This window comes from Podarcis tiliguerta (genome assembly GCF_965153285.1).
Source record: "Podarcis tiliguerta genome assembly, chromosome: 13".
In the NCBI taxonomy this organism is placed as follows: Eukaryota; Metazoa; Chordata; class Lepidosauria; order Squamata; family Lacertidae; genus Podarcis; species Podarcis tiliguerta.
In genome coordinates, this window is record NC_139546.1 from 42,918,829 (window position 1) to 42,934,376 (window position 15,548).

General features: G+C 43.0%; 1 protein-coding gene across 1 annotated transcript; it reads left to right on the forward strand.

The window, feature by feature from the left end:
- Positions 1 to 8,130: 8,130 nt before the first annotated feature.
- On the forward strand, positions 8,131 to 9,578 carry LOC310663113 (vomeronasal type-2 receptor 26-like). Its single transcript, XM_083410743.1, has one exon. It carries the CDS (start codon positions 8,350 to 8,352, stop codon positions 9,247 to 9,249), a length of 900 nt encoding a protein of 299 aa, XP_083266869.1. The 5' UTR covers positions 8,131 to 8,349; the 3' UTR covers positions 9,250 to 9,578.
- The last annotated feature ends 5,970 nt before the right edge of the window (positions 9,579 to 15,548 follow it).

Consider the following 15,548-nt stretch of genomic DNA (forward strand, 5'->3'; position numbering starts at 1 on the left):
CGCTCTAGAAGACGCACCAGACCACAAGACGCACCTAGTTTTTGGCGGAGGAAAACAAGAAAAAAAATATTCTGAATCTCAGAAGCCAGAACAGCGAGAGGGATCGCTGCGCGGTGAAAGCAGCAATCCCTCTTGCTGTTCTGGCTTTTGGGATAGCTGTGCAGCCTGCATTCGCTCCATAAGATGCACACAAATTTCCCCTTACTTTTTAGGAGGGAAAAAGTGAGTCTTATAGAGCAAAAAATACGGTAGTTAGAGGATAGGACTTTTTGCAGCTTTCCTGGGTTCTGTATTGTGCAGGGAAGTGGGTTGCTAGACAAACCAGAGAATTCCCCTCTGCTCACCCACCTTCCCCTTTAGACCACCAGAGTTAGAATCATAGAATTGGAGCTTTGGGAGGGTCCCAGAGTGCAAATCTAGTCTACCCCCTTAAATGCAGGAATCACAGCTATTTCCCCTCATATAGCTGTGATACCTGCATTTCAGGGGGGAGACTAGATGGCACTCTATTGAGGGGAAACCTAATCAAGATGTTTTATAGATGGTACTTAACACCTACCGAAATAGCTAAAAGGTATAAGACAAAAACAAATCTTTGCTGGAGGTGTGGTAAAACAGAGGGGAGACTTATTCATGCTTAGTGGACCTGTGAAAAAATCAAAAGCTTCTGGAACACAGTATATGATGATCTTTAAAAAGTGTTTAAGTATAACTTTATGAAAAATACAGAAGTTTTTCTACTAGGGATAACGGACACAGGTATGGCAAGAGAAGATCAGAAAATATTCCTCTATGACACAGGAGCGGCAAGGATCCTAATTGCTAAAAACTGGGGGGGAAACAAACTGTGCCAACAAAAAAGGAATAAACTGTTAGAGTATATTGAACTGGCTAGATTAACAGAGGCAATTAGAGATCACACTAGACAAGAGTTTCCAAAAGCATGGGGGAAATGCAGAGAATACTTCACAAAACAGCGCCCTAAAATACATACCTGGACTTGTTTCGATTAATGTCTGCAGGAGACTTTGTGGATATTTAAGTTATAATTAGAAAAATCTTAATAATTATTTATAAAGGAAACAGTTTATAAGAAGCAAATAAGGAGGCCAGATACAGGATAAAGGAAGTCTTTTATTTGGTTGTTTGTATTGTTGTATGTTATGCTCATTGTATGTTATGCTCATGTTTAATGAGGCTGAATTTGTGTATTGGGGGTGGGGGTTTATGTTATGTTGTAAATAAAATTCCAATAAAACAAAAAACAAAAAATACAAGGAATCACAGCTATTTTCCTACAAGTCTTCCTTTTAGCAATCAGCCTGAAATATGCTTTGCATCACCTCAATTACAACACAGATGGATGGTGTGACTTAGTTGTGGGTGGTGTATAAATGGAGACAACAATGTTACTTGGTCTTATCTTCCCATCAAATAGCAAGTCGTTTTATTTGCAGAATGCTGACAAAATTCTACCAGCACATCTTGGCCTTGGTGTTTGCTGTTGACGAGATCAATGAGAATCCCAGGATCCTGCCCAATGTCACTCTTGGGTTCCACATCTATGACAGCTATACTGATTCAAGGATGACCTACCGGGCCACTCTGGACCTGCTCTTTAATGCAAATTACTTTGTCCCCAACTACCAATGTGGCATCCAGAAAAATGTAATAGGAGTCATCGGGGGACTGAGTTCTGATACCACTTCATGCATGGCAGACATATTGGGTCTGTACAAGATTCCACAGGTAGGACCTGAGCATCAGAGACAGAGAGACTTGGCACTGTAATCCATTCTTCTTCTTTCTTTCCAGCAGGAATTTGTTGATTCATAAATATGGAACGATGCGCTGGGGAAAAGCAAAAGGAGCTGAAATATATGGGAAATGATTGGGGACTATAATATGGGTACCCAACAATGTGTATGAAAAGGGTGAGGATCTCAAGAATATGTGTTGAAAGATTATTCTGAAGGTGACACATTGCTAAATGGGACTGCTAGGTGGGATCATACCTACGGGACCACCTCTCCTGGTATGCCACGCGGAGGACCTTAAGGTCCATAAATAACAACACTTTGGAAGTCCCGAGCCCCAAGGAGGTTAGATTGGCCTCAACCAGGGCCAGGGCCTTTTCAGCTCTGGCCCCGGCCTGGTGGAACGCCCTACCACAGGAGATCAGGGCCCTGCAGGATTTGACATCTTTCCACAGGGCTTGCAAGACAGAGCTGTTCCGTCTGGCCTTTGGGCTGGACTCAGTCTAACCCCCACCCTCTCATTTTTTAACTTTTTCAATGGAACCCCTTATATGGAATTTGTATATAAATTTTCCCTCGGCTCTGTTTGCTGGCCCATCTAGGACCAGCATGGATAGTTGGCCCCAGTGAATATTTGACGTTTTCTCCCCTTATGACTTTGATCTATAGGCTACCACTAAAACGAAACTGTATTTTAAGCTGCATTTTAAACTGTATTCTATCTTATACTGTTGTTGTTGGGGGTTGGGGGTATTTTTTGGTTTTTTAAAATATATTTTTACTGTAATTATTATTATTATTATTATTATTATTATTATTATTATTAAGTCTGAAAGCACGGCACTGGATACTGAACTGGTGGGCTCAAGTCATGATGTTGATGCTAACTTACAAAGCCCCAAGCAGATCAGGACCCATTAACTAAGGAGTACCTTCCTCAATGGGATGCGGGTGGTGCTGTGGGTTAAACCACAGAGCCTAGGACTTGCCGACCAGAAGGTCGGCTGTTCGAATCCCCACGACGGGGTGAGCTCCAGTTGTTTGGTCCCAGCTCCTGCCAACCTAGCAGTTCGAAAGCACGTCAAAGTGCAAGTGCAGGAAGGTAAACGGCGTTTCCGTGCACTGCTCTGGTTCACCAAAAGTGGCTGAGTCATGCTGGCCACATGACCCAGAAGCTGTACACCAGCTCCCTCGGCCAATAAAGCAAGATGAGCACCGCAACCCCAGAGTCGGTCACGACTGGACCTAATGGTCAGGGGTCCCTTTACCTTTACCTTACTTTCCTCAATACCCACTGATCCATGGTTTGAGGTCAGATGGGGGAGTCATGCTTAATGTCCTACCAACAGTCATAGCCAATAGATGATAACAAGGACCAGGGCTTTTCCAGGGTTGGTGTCCCAATTGTGAAAATCCCTCCCTGGGAAACTAGGAAGTTTCCCCACATTCTTCACGTTCAGGAGTCAATCAAAAAATTGTTTGTTGTAGTTCTGGCACTGGGGGGACAGATCTGGCACTGAAGGCAGCCCTGGTTAGGGAAGTTTTTAATGACTGCTGTTTTAATGTATTTTTAATCTTTTGTTGGAAGCCGCCCAGAGTGTGGCTGGGGAAACCCAGCCAGATGGGTGGGGTATAAATTATTATTAATAATAATAATAATCCAGCAGTACTGCTATTGTACTGTTGTGCTGCATTGCTTGAATGAGTTTTAACCAGGGGTAGACAACCTAAGGCCCAGGGGCCGGATGCGGCCCAATCGCCTTCTCAATCCAGCTCACGGATGATCCGGGAATCAGTGTGTTTTTACATGAGTAGAATGTGTCCTTTTATTTAAAATGCATCTCTGGGTTATTTGTGGGGCATAGGAATGTGTTCTTCCCCCCCCCCCAAAAAAAATATAGTCTGGCCCACCACATGGTCTGAGGGATGGTGGACAAGCCCCCTGATGAAAAAGGTTGCTGACCTCTGGTTTTGATGGTGTTAGATGTTTTAATATTTGCTGTAAATGCTATGGTGTTTTTATATTTTACTGACATTTCATTGTGCTTTATCCTGGGCTCCTTATGAGGAAACAGTAATATAAAAAAAAACAAAAAAACTACATGAATGTAATAGGAATCAATATATTCAGAAACAGTTGATCAAGACTATATGTGTTTGTGTGCAAGTAGAGGGGGCATTGCTCTCAAAAAAATTGTGGAGTATATACAATTGCGCTGTGAAAAAATATTCAGTTAAATGGCAATGTGATCCACACTCTTGTTCCCATTCTTACATGTTTGTCTTTTTTTCAGATTTCATACGGTTCATTTGAATCACAAGCAAATAATCTAATTAAGTTCCCATCCTTTTACCGCATGGTCCCCAATGAAGCCCTTCAGTACCAGGGAATTATTCAACTACTTCTGCATTTCAAATGGAAATGGGTTGGGCTTGTCACTATGAATAATGAAGGTGGAGAACATTTCTTGCAGATCATAGAGCCAATGCTTTTCAATAATGGGATCTGTTCAGCATTCACAGAGAGAGTTGTAAACAATCTGCGTTTCACTGGTGACGTATTGGATTTGATGAAAGATACAAAAATTTTATCATCAGCTTTTTTGGCAAGCAAAGCCAAGGCAATTGTTATATATGGAAAAACTGGGACGATTTTATGGTTGGCAAGTACTATAAAGGCATTGAAGATGCTTCAGTGGCTATTTCCTCAATATAAGAAGTCCTCTGAAGTAAAAGTATGGATTACAACAGCCCAAATTGATTTTGCATTACACAGCATTCAGAAAACTCTTGGGACTGATATACAAATATTCCACGGTGCTATCTCTTTCACAATTCACTCAAAGGAGCTTCCAGACTTCCAAAAATTTATTCAAGATGTAAATCCTGGTTGGGCAGATGGAGATGGTTTCATAAACAGTTTCTGGCAACAGGCATTCACTTGTTCAGTTCCAAACTCCACAGAGACAATGAACACTGAAAAAATGTGTACTGGAGAGGAGATGCTAAAGAGCATCCCTTCTCCATATTTTGAAATGAGCATCACTGGCCACAGCTACAGTATCTATAATGCCGTCTATGCTGTGGCACATGCTTTGCATGCTATGCAGTCAGCTGGATCCAACCGCAGAAGAAGGGTGGTCGCGCATATGCTGTCTCCTCAAAATCTGAAACCTTGGCAGGTAGTGTTCTTTTCCTCTAGAAAACCTGGCCACGTTCTGGAATTTAGCAGGGCAATGGTTAATTTTGTAAAGCATTCTGTTATGCCAACTGGCCTATTCAGTTGTTTGCTTTTCTTTTTCTTATAATTTTCTTTTCTTACCGTTTCATTCATATATAGATAGATGATAGATAGATAGATGATAGATAGATAGATAGATGATAGATAGATAGATAGATAGATAGATAGATAGATAGATAGATAGATAGATAGATAGATAGATAGATATAGATGATAGATAGATAGATAGATAGATGATAGATAGATAGATAGATAGGGACGCGGGTGGTGCTGTGGGTTAAACTGCAGAGCCTAGGACTTGCCGATCAGAAGGTCGGCGGTTCGAATCCCCGCGACATGGTGAGCTCCTGTTGCTCGGTCCCTGCTCCTGCCAACCTAGCAGTTTGAAAGCACGTCAAAGTGCAAGTAGATAGATAGGTACCGCTCTGGCAGGAAGGTAAATGGCGTTTCCGTGCACTGCTCTGGTTCGCCAGAAGCGGCTTAGTCATGCTGGCCACATGACCCAGAAGCTGTACGCCGGCTCCCTCGGCCAATAAAGCAAGATGAGCGCCGCAACCCCAGAGTCGGTCACGACTGGACCTAATGGTCAGGGGTCCCTTTACCTTTATAGATATATATAGATATAGATATACACTTTATATAAAAAGTAAAAAAGCAATTGAAGAAGATAAAATATAGACAGTAAAGTGGGGGGGGGGGACACATTCAGTTTTAGAACCAGTCATTTTGTGGGTTTTTGTATAGTATTGATGGTATCTTATGCTGTGCACTGCTTTAATATTTTATGTGAGCTGGCAGTAAATAAATAGTTTTAGATGTGAGAACTGAACAAAATAAACTTTGATAAATTAGCTGTTAAATAGCACAATCAGTCTCTTCCTCAGTGAGAGAGGCAGCACTTAAAATAGTAAAAAAAAAAGTGGATTCTCATGCCTGTACAGTTAGCTCATATTAGCACCTCCTACTTGCCAAACTGTTGTAAATGGTGCAGAATGTTTAGTTCTAGTGGACGCGTGTTCCCTCCTAAAGGAAAAGAGTTTAAATACATCCAGGAAAGCTATGGAGCAATCTTAATAAGAATATCACAGCACTTTATATACATTTTTAATATCTCTCCACCTAGCTCCATTCATTCCTGCAGAGGATCTCATTCAACAACAACGTTGGAGATGAAATTACATTTAATGAGCATGGAGAATTAGTAGCTGAATTTGATATTACCAACTTGGTCACTTTCCCAAATCAATCCTACATCAGGGTCAAAGTGGGAAGGCTGGATCCTCAGGCAGCTCCTGGGAAACAACTCACCATTGATGAGGACAGAATCAAATGGCAAAGAGGCTTGACTCAGGTGAGGAAAAAACTGCACAGTCTCTCCAATACAGTGGTTCCTCGGGTTAAGTACTTAATTCGTTCCGGAGGTCCGTTCTTAACCTGAATCTGTTCTTAACCTGAAGCACCACTTTAACTAATGGGGCCTCCTGCTGCCGCTGTCTCGCTAGAGCACGATTTCTGTTCTTATCCTGAAGCAAAGTTCTTAACCTGAAGCACTATTTCTGGGTTTGCGGAGTCTGTAGTCTGAAGCGTATGTAACCTGAAGCGTATGTAACCTGAGGTACTACTGCACCAACATTCATATGAAGATATGTTTGTAAGCCACCTGGCAGAAGATATTGTCCTTTAAGAAGTACTGAAAGTTCTACCAGTAAATATACAAATGACAACAATATTAAAAGTGCACCATCCAGAAAAAAACATCTCTAACAAGAACTCCATTAATGTCAGAGGATATTGTCCATCATTCTCTTCTGTGAAATCCCTGAGGCTGGCTTGCTGGCTGGTTTGTTTCATAAACTGCATGCACTCCTTGATTGTTAAAAATACCTCAAAGTGCTTTACAAGAAGACCAAACAAGAAAATCTAGGGGGGGAAAACGTAACTACTTTAAAACATACCAAAGTCAAAATACTAAAAAAAGATTAAAATTTCTGCTTCGTGGCATTAGATTGAATTCTAACCTACTTGGTTATTCTAAGTATTAACATTCTAATCTTCTACACTTTGGATGATGTTTAATACAGCAGGTAATTGTCGCCCTGAATGTGCTACCTGTGCAATTGTTGTTGTTTAGCCGTTCAGTCGTGTCCGACTCTTCGTGACCCCATGGACCAGAGCACGCCAGGCACTCCTGTCCTCCACTGCCACCCGCAGTTTGGTCAAACTCATGTTTGTAGCTTCGAGAACACTGTCTAACCATCTCATCCTCTGTCGTCCCCTTCTCCTTGTGCCCTCAATCTTTCCCAACCTCAGGGTCTTTTCCAGGGAGTCTTCTCTTCTCATGAGGTGGCCAAAGTCTTGGAGTCTCAGCTTCACGATCTGTCCTTCCAGTGAGCACTCAGGGCTGATTTCCTTCAGAATGGATGCGTTTGATCTTCTTGCAGTCCATGGGACTCTCAAGAGTCTCCTCCAGCACCATAATTCAAAAGCGTCAATTCTTCGGCGATCAGCCTTTTTTATGGTCCAGACCTGTGCAATTAGGAAGAATATATATTAGTGTTCCGCTTTACTAGTAGATTATCTGATGAATGCTCCAAGATGTTCTCTGAATATTAAACTCTTCAAATATATTTGAATAGGTGCCACCGCTTTCAGAATGTAATGACATCTGCCATCCTGGTTATGGAAAGAAAAAGAAGGAAGGAGTTAAATTTTGCTGCTATGATTGTGCTCCATGTCCAGATGGGATGGTCTCAAATGAGGAGGGTAGGACATGCCACGTTAAGATATATCAAACAGTACAATGCATTGCAGTAATCTCTGAGAAGCTCTTTTGCAATTTTGTTCTCATTAAAGCGGGGCAAGGATTTAATGATGGCATTATGTATTTTTTTCCATTGGTTATAAATAATATGTATACAATTTTAAGTTTCAACCAGTTTGAAGAATATGTTTTTTTAAGAAATGAAGTTACTACATTCTGCCATCAAGTTCTACTAACTTGAGATGAAATAGAAATTGTGATTCTCCTTTAAGAACAAGGCTTATTGAGATAAGCTGGAAAGTCTTGTCAAAATTAGCAGGGTTGGCTCTCAGAGTTTTGGCTATAATGATTCATGTGGATAAAGGGGGAAAAGAACGAGGCAAACAAGAATTAAAAAGAACATATGTCATTCACATACAAAAGTCCAGATTTGATAACACGACTTAACTGTTTAAAATGGTTTAGGCATGAAGTTTTGAAAGGCTCCTGGGAGAAAAATATTAGGCTAGGTGGACTCTTCACAAAAGTTGTCTTTAAGAATAGCTGTAACTGTTTCAGATTGTGATGCATTGCTTTCCTCCCTTCTAGAAATGGAAACTTGTCTCGTATGCCGAGAAGATCACTATCCAAACAATGGCAAGAATCAATGCATTCCTAAGATTCCAAACTTCTTAGCCTTTGATGAAACTTTGGCCATCATTTCAACATTCTCTGCGCTATTGCTGTCTCTGATCACAGCTCTAGTCTTTGGCATCTTCATTAAGCACCGGGACACTCCCATAGTCAAGGCCAACAACAGAAGTCTCACCTATGTTCTCCTTGTCTCCCTCCTCTTGTGTTTCCTCTCCTCTTTACTGTTCCTTGGGAAACCAAATAAGGCGACCTGCCTTCTCCGACAAACCAGTTTTGGCATCGTCTTCTCTGTGGCCCTCTCCAGCATCTTGGCCAAAACCATATCGGTGGTTTTGGCATTCATGGCAACCAAACCAGGATCCAGGATCAGGAAATGGGTGGATAAAAGACTGGCTTATTCCATTGTCCTCTTTTGCTCCAAAATTCAAGTAGGGATCTGCACTCTGTGGCTGGCAACCTCTCCTCCATTCCCTGATTTGGACATGCAGTCAATGAGTGAAGAAATAGTACTGCAGTGTAACGAAGGCTTGGTCCTGATGTTCTATTGCGTCTTGGGCTACATGGCCTTTCTTGCCACGGTCAGCTTCATTGTGGCCTTCCTAGCCAGGAAGTTGCCTGACAGTTTCAATGAAGCCAAGTTCATCACCTTCAGCATGGTGGTGTTCTGCAGTGTTTGGGTATCCTTTGTCCCAACTTACCTGAGCACAAGAGGAAAATACATGGTGGCTGTTGAAGTCTTTTCCATCTTGGCTTCCAGTGCTGGGCTACTGGGCTGCATCTTTTTCCCCAAATGCTACATTATTGTGTTGCGGCCTGAGCTGAACAGCAGAGAACATCTAATACGGAGAAAGACATAAATGACAGAAGAGCCTGTGGTTTTATTACATTCTTGGTATCTGCATAGAACTATAAAAGAGGTGTAAATATATTGGAACCGTGCAATAGAATTATACTATTTCGGGATTTTGTTCTCTTGTTTTGTGATTATGAAATAGTTGCTGTTTTAGTGGCCAGGGGGAATCAAAAGTTCAACTCTGAGTGCTGAAAGGTGTTCTGATATATTCTGTGCTTTAATGCTAAACATTGACTTATGTAGTAAACCTACCCAGACTAAGTACAGTATATCTCCATACAATTCTGGTGTTATTTTCATTTTCTCCGGGGGCAAACTGTTGAATCTGATTTAAATTTGGAGTGCAGGTCCTAAAAATTATCTTCATAATAAATATTTCTGTTACTGTCTTTACAAAAAAGAACAAAAAACTTTCTAAGCTTGTGTCCATCGTCCAATGCATCCGTTTCCAAGCAAGGCACAAAATCAATGAATGTTAAGATCCACTTATCAATACTGAAACAACTGCAAGGAGAACAACACAGAGCTTTGTGTGGTTGTTTGTTTGTTTGTTTGTTTTTTAAAAAAGAGTAGAGTCACACATCCATTTTCTGGATTTGAGACTTCCTAGTTTCTTTTGATGCCATTTTTTTTTGGGGGGGGTATACCTTCTGGAGTAGAAGTGCCAACTGCCCAAAGAAAACAAGAGAAAGACCCATAATTTTAGCATAGCTGAGACTGGACATCAAAGCATTGAACATGTCTAAGTCAATTCAGAAGCTGGGTGCTACGTGTGTCTCTGTTTTTCATAAGTCTATGGAAATCAACAATGCCAGCTCTTGAGCTGATGATGAACCATTCCTATTCTTGCATTGTGCATAGGTGCAGCCCCTTTCAGTGCGCAATGATAACCACCATCCATGTTACAGGAAGGCGAAGGAGGAGGGGGAGAAGACTTGCTGCTTTGATTGTGGTTTGTGTACAGAAATAATGATCTCTAACCAGGATGGTAGGAGGCGCAGACCGCAATTGGGGGTATTGCTCAGAGTAAGCCTATAGGCCAGGGATGAGGAACCTCCTTTCAGCCACGCCCAGCATGGCCATGAGTTTCCCACCCCCTCCGTAGGGTTTTTCCGAGTGGCCCAGGTGTTTCTTGGCAGATGGTAAAATTGAGATAAAATTAAACAAAGGGGTGATCTTAGTAAGTAGGGAATATATTGAATTGGGGGAAGTGAATTAATTTAATAGTATGTTGCCTACAGGTGATTTGGGGAAATAAATATGGTTTCATTATTGTTGTTGTTGTTGTTGTTGTTGTTTATTGAATTTATATACCGCCCTATACACGGGGGTCTCAGGGCAGTTTACAGAATAAAATCAAGATATAAAACCACAAAATACCTGATAAAAATAAAAATAACAACCCAATAGCCCCCTCCCTCAAAAAACCCACCACATTTTAAAAGGGCATAGGATGTAAATTGGATCAACCAAAGGCCTGGTTAAAAAGGAACGTTTTTGCCAGGCACCTAAAGGTGTATAATGAAGGTGCCAGGCAAACTTCCCTGGGGAGAGCATTCCACAGACAGGGAGCCACTGCAGAGAAGGCCCCGTTCTCCTGTTGCCACCCTCCAAACCTCTCATGGAGGAGGCACACAAAGGAGGGACACAGAAGGTGATCTCAAGGTCTGGGTAGGTTCATGATTAAAGGGGAAATTAATTTATTTATCTCCTGCCAACCTAGCAGTTCGAAAGCATGTCAAAGTGCAAGTCGATAAATAGGTACAGCTCTGGCGGGAAGGTAAACGGCGTTTCCGTGCGCTGCTCTGGTTCGCCAGAAGCGGCTTAGTCATGCTGGCCACATGACCCGGAAGCTGTACGCCGGCTCCCTCGGCCAATAAAGCGCTGCAAGCCCAGAGTTGGTCACAACTGGACCTAATGGTCAGGGGTCCCTTTACCTTTACCTAATTTATTTAGAGGCAGGTGTATGAATCCAAGAGGAACTGATCTGGAGCAGGGGTGCAAGTTAACTGAAGAGCTTCTGTGGGGTGATTTGGGTGGGAAACCTGTTGACTTGCCACCACAATTTCCCCAGAAAGCTTGCCCAGCAAACCCCTAGGAAGGCTTCTTAAGCGGGCGAGCCGGGAGGGCAAGAAGCGCTGATTTGAATCATTGTTTTCTTTTAATGCCACGAGGTGGCAGTACAGGACCGCTCTTTAAGGAAGATCCACCGCTGCTCCGAGAGCTGCGAGATGAGATGCATGAGATGAGTGGCCATGTGAGAAACGGGGAGTTTGCAATCTGAGGTGGAAGGGAGCCTGGGATTCGCCTGAAACGGCGTTATGGCCTTGCAGACGGATGCACAAGCCGCTCCCTGAATAAACAAGGCAGACCTGTGTGCTTAACAGAGTGTATTTCCCTCCTCTGTTTATACTCTGCACTTAAATCTGAAGAAGTGTGCATGCAGACGAAAGCTCATACCAATAACTAACTTAGTGGTCTCGAAGGTGCTACTGGAAGGAATTTTTTATTTATTTTATTTTATTTGTTTTGTTTTGTTTCATCTGCAAATAGAGCAGTCAGGACAGCAAGGCGTCTAAAACAGGCGTACCCAAAATGGTGCCCTCCGGATTTTCGTACCACAACTCCCATGAACCTCAGCCAGCATGGCAAGATTCTCAGGAGGGGTGGAATGTGCAGTGAAGAACATCTAGAGCAGATGTGGGGGACCTTTGACCCTCCAGATGTTGTTTAATTGCAACTCCCATCAGCCCCAGCCAGCATAGCCGATGGCCAGGACTGATGGGAGTTGTAGTTCCAAAACACCTGAAGAGACAGAGATTCCCCACACCTGATCTAGATCTGAATTGCTGCACCATTCAGGAAGCAGCAATGCTTCTGAATACCATTTTCTGGGAACCTCCAGAGGGAGGGGAGAGTGCTCTTGTGCTTGTGTCTTGCTTGTGGGTTTCCTGCAGGGATTTGGGCCACTGATCTAACCCAGCTGTGTCAGCGGTCACAATGTTTGCGCATGCCCTGTCATGACACTACAGTGGTACCTCAGGTTACATATGCTTCAGGTTACAGACACTTCAGGTTACAGACTCCGCTAACCCAGAAATAGTACCTTGGGTTAAGAACTTTGCTTCAGGATAAGAACAGAAATCTTGCTCCGCCGGCGCAGTGGCAGGGGAAGGCCCCATTAGCTAAAGTGGTGCTTCAGGTTAAGAACAGTTTCAGATTAAGAACGGACCTCCGGAACGAATTAAGTACTTAACCCGAGGGACCACTGTACTGTATTATGGAGGTACTTTCAGACAACCTGTTTATTGAGCATTCAACCTGATTTGATTGGATGACGGTGGCTATTTAATGAGTGGTTAGTTTGCAGGGAGGTTAGAGCACGTTAGGTCAAAAGCCGGCATTCTGCTACACTTTCAAGTGCATTTCCCCCCATTGCTTTTGTTATAAGAATTTTAATGTCATATATATATATATATATATATATATATATATATATGTTCATAGCTGTATATATAAACCACATGTCTGAAACCCCACAGAAAAGGTCCTTAACAAATTGACCTCAAATTTTTCTCTGCAAGGTCAAAGTGGGAAACCTCCCCATTGTCTCTTTCCTCAAAAATCCTGTCTTAAGGGCACATTCAAGATGCAAACAGGGTGTGAGCCTGTGACCTGTGACCTAGATTCAGGAATTATAATAACAAAAGAGTGGCCCAAACCCAGATAATGCAATCTGGTAACTTGCCAGACAGGAGATAAACAACACACTCAGGATTCTGTTTTAGACCACCCCTTCTGTGATGTATGTATGATGTTTCTGGGGGTGGTATGAAGTTTGAAAGTGGGCAATTTAAAAAGTCTATATAAGAGCTTGCACAACTGTGCTCAAGGTCTTCTCTACCCTGCCCCCCCCCCCCCCCCGTGTGTGGTGGGAGCACCCTGTTGCAAAGATCAGGCTTACTAGCTGCCTTACTTCTCAATATTCCCTGGCTGGCCTCTGTCATTTTCTCCAACCGATTGTTGTTGTTTAGTCGTTCAGTCGTGTCCGACTCTTCGTGAACCCATGGACCAGAGCACGCCAGGCACCCCTGTCTTCCACTGCCTCCCGCAGTTTGGTCAGACTCATGTTTATAGCTTCGAGAACACTGTCCAACCAACTCGTCCTCTGTCGTCCCCTTCTCCTACCGATAGAGAACCTAAAAAGAGGACTCTATATGGGCTCTTGGGTACCCCATAAGGGGAAAAAAGAGCAGCTTTTTTCTTTTAACACTTGGGTCTCCAGCTGTTTTTGAACTACAACTCCCATCACCCCTACCTGGCAGGACCAGTGGTCAGGGATGATGGGAATTGTAATCCAGAAACAGCTGCAGACCCAAGTGCGGGAAATTCTGGATCTAATTTGAGGCTATCATAGCTGCGTTGCATAATTCCCCACTGGCAAAACGGTGGAAATGCCTGGGAGAACCCGGCGGTGTGGCAACCCATGTCAGAAGTGTTGTTGTTTTTTGGCGAATTTCAATTTTTTTGTGTGCTTTTGGGGGGGAAAGCTCAACAACTTTGTCCCCCCAAAAAACTCAACAGCTTTTGTGTCTTCTGAAACATGACAACCATACATAAAACCCATGACAACCCTACATAAAGATCACATGTGCATTGAAAATGGAAATCCTTTACTATAATCGGCTGCAGTTCCAAATATGAAAATAAAGTTTATCCAAAGGAGCGAAACCGCTGAACCACGTCTCTACAAATTCCCTTTTATCTTTACCGTTGCTGCTTTCTAATGGCCACAAGGTGGCAGTATAGGACCACTCTGCAGACTCGAGGAGCCGCCGCCGTTTGCTCTGAACTGCTAGATTTGCAGTTTGGATTTGTGATAGGAATTTTGAGGTCTTAGGTATATGTTAAATGTTCATAAGCGTACCAACCAAGCACGTACATAGAGCAGCACAGGAAGACCGACCTGGAACCATTTTGATTCCCAAACTGAGCAAATGTTTTCTCTGCAAGGTCAAAGTGGGAAACCTCCCATTGTCTTTTCCTTCACAAATCCTGTCTTAAGGGCACATTTAAGATATGAATAGAGTGTGAGCCTGTGACCTGGCCCAGGAATGAAGTATTTATCATTACAAAAGACTGGCCAGGCTCCCCAGGCAATCCAATCAAGTAAGCAGGGTATCCAATCAAGTAACCTGCCAGACAGGAGATAAACGACAGGAGAAAAACAACATTCAAATTTATGTTTTAGACTGCCTTTTTTGTGATGTAGGTATGATGTATCTGAGGGGTAGTCATAGGTTACACACATTCTGTGATGTACGTATGATGTTTATGGGGATGGTCTTGATCTACAGGGTGGCAATTTCAAAAGCCTTTATAAGGCCTTGCGCGCCATTTTTCTGGGTTCCTCCTCTCTCCTGCGGGTGAGGGGAGCACCCTGTTGCAACAGATCAATAAAGATCAAGCTTACTAGCTGCTTCGCTTCTCAATATTCTCTGGTTGGCCTCTGTTATTTTCTAGGGAACCTATGTAAGGACTCTATATGGGCTCTTGGATACCCCATAAGGGAAAAGGGCAATTTTTGTTTACAACAGATTCAAAGAGGAAGGCGGGCTTTTGCTGGAAACGGCGTCCCAACCTTGCAGAGGGAACCACAAGCTGCTTCCTGCTAATGCAACGCAGACTGTGCCGTTTGCTTAGACGAGTGTATCTCCCTCTGCTTAAAACCCATCTGCCCATAAATTTGCAAATAAATATCTCAGAGAGACTCCAGAGCTCTTTCATCCTATGGAAGATAAATCTTTTAGAATTGCCCCTGGAACTGCTCATCCCACAAAGCTTATTTGTAACAATGCTTTAATTCAACCTTCCTCCCAAAAAACCAGTCTCTCTCAACCTTGGGTCCCTAGGTGTTGTTGGACTACGACTCCCATCATTCCTAGCTAGCACTGCTGGTCAGGGATGGTGGGAGTTGTAGATCAAGAACACCTGGGGACCCCAGGTTGAGAAAGGTTGCCCCAAATACTGACTTCCAGGTTTTGGGGACTACAACTCCCATCATCCCTGGCCAGTCTAGTAGCTGGGATTGATGGGGATTGTATTCCAAAAATACAAATGAAACCTTAATACACTGGTACCTCAGGTTACATACGCTTCAGGTTACAGACTCCACTAACCCAGAAATAGTGCTTCAGGTTAAGAACTTAAATTGTGCTCTGGCGGCGCGGTGGCAGCAGGAGGCCCCATTAGCTAAAGTGGTGCTTCAGGTTAAGAACAGTTTCAGGTTAAGTACGGACCTCC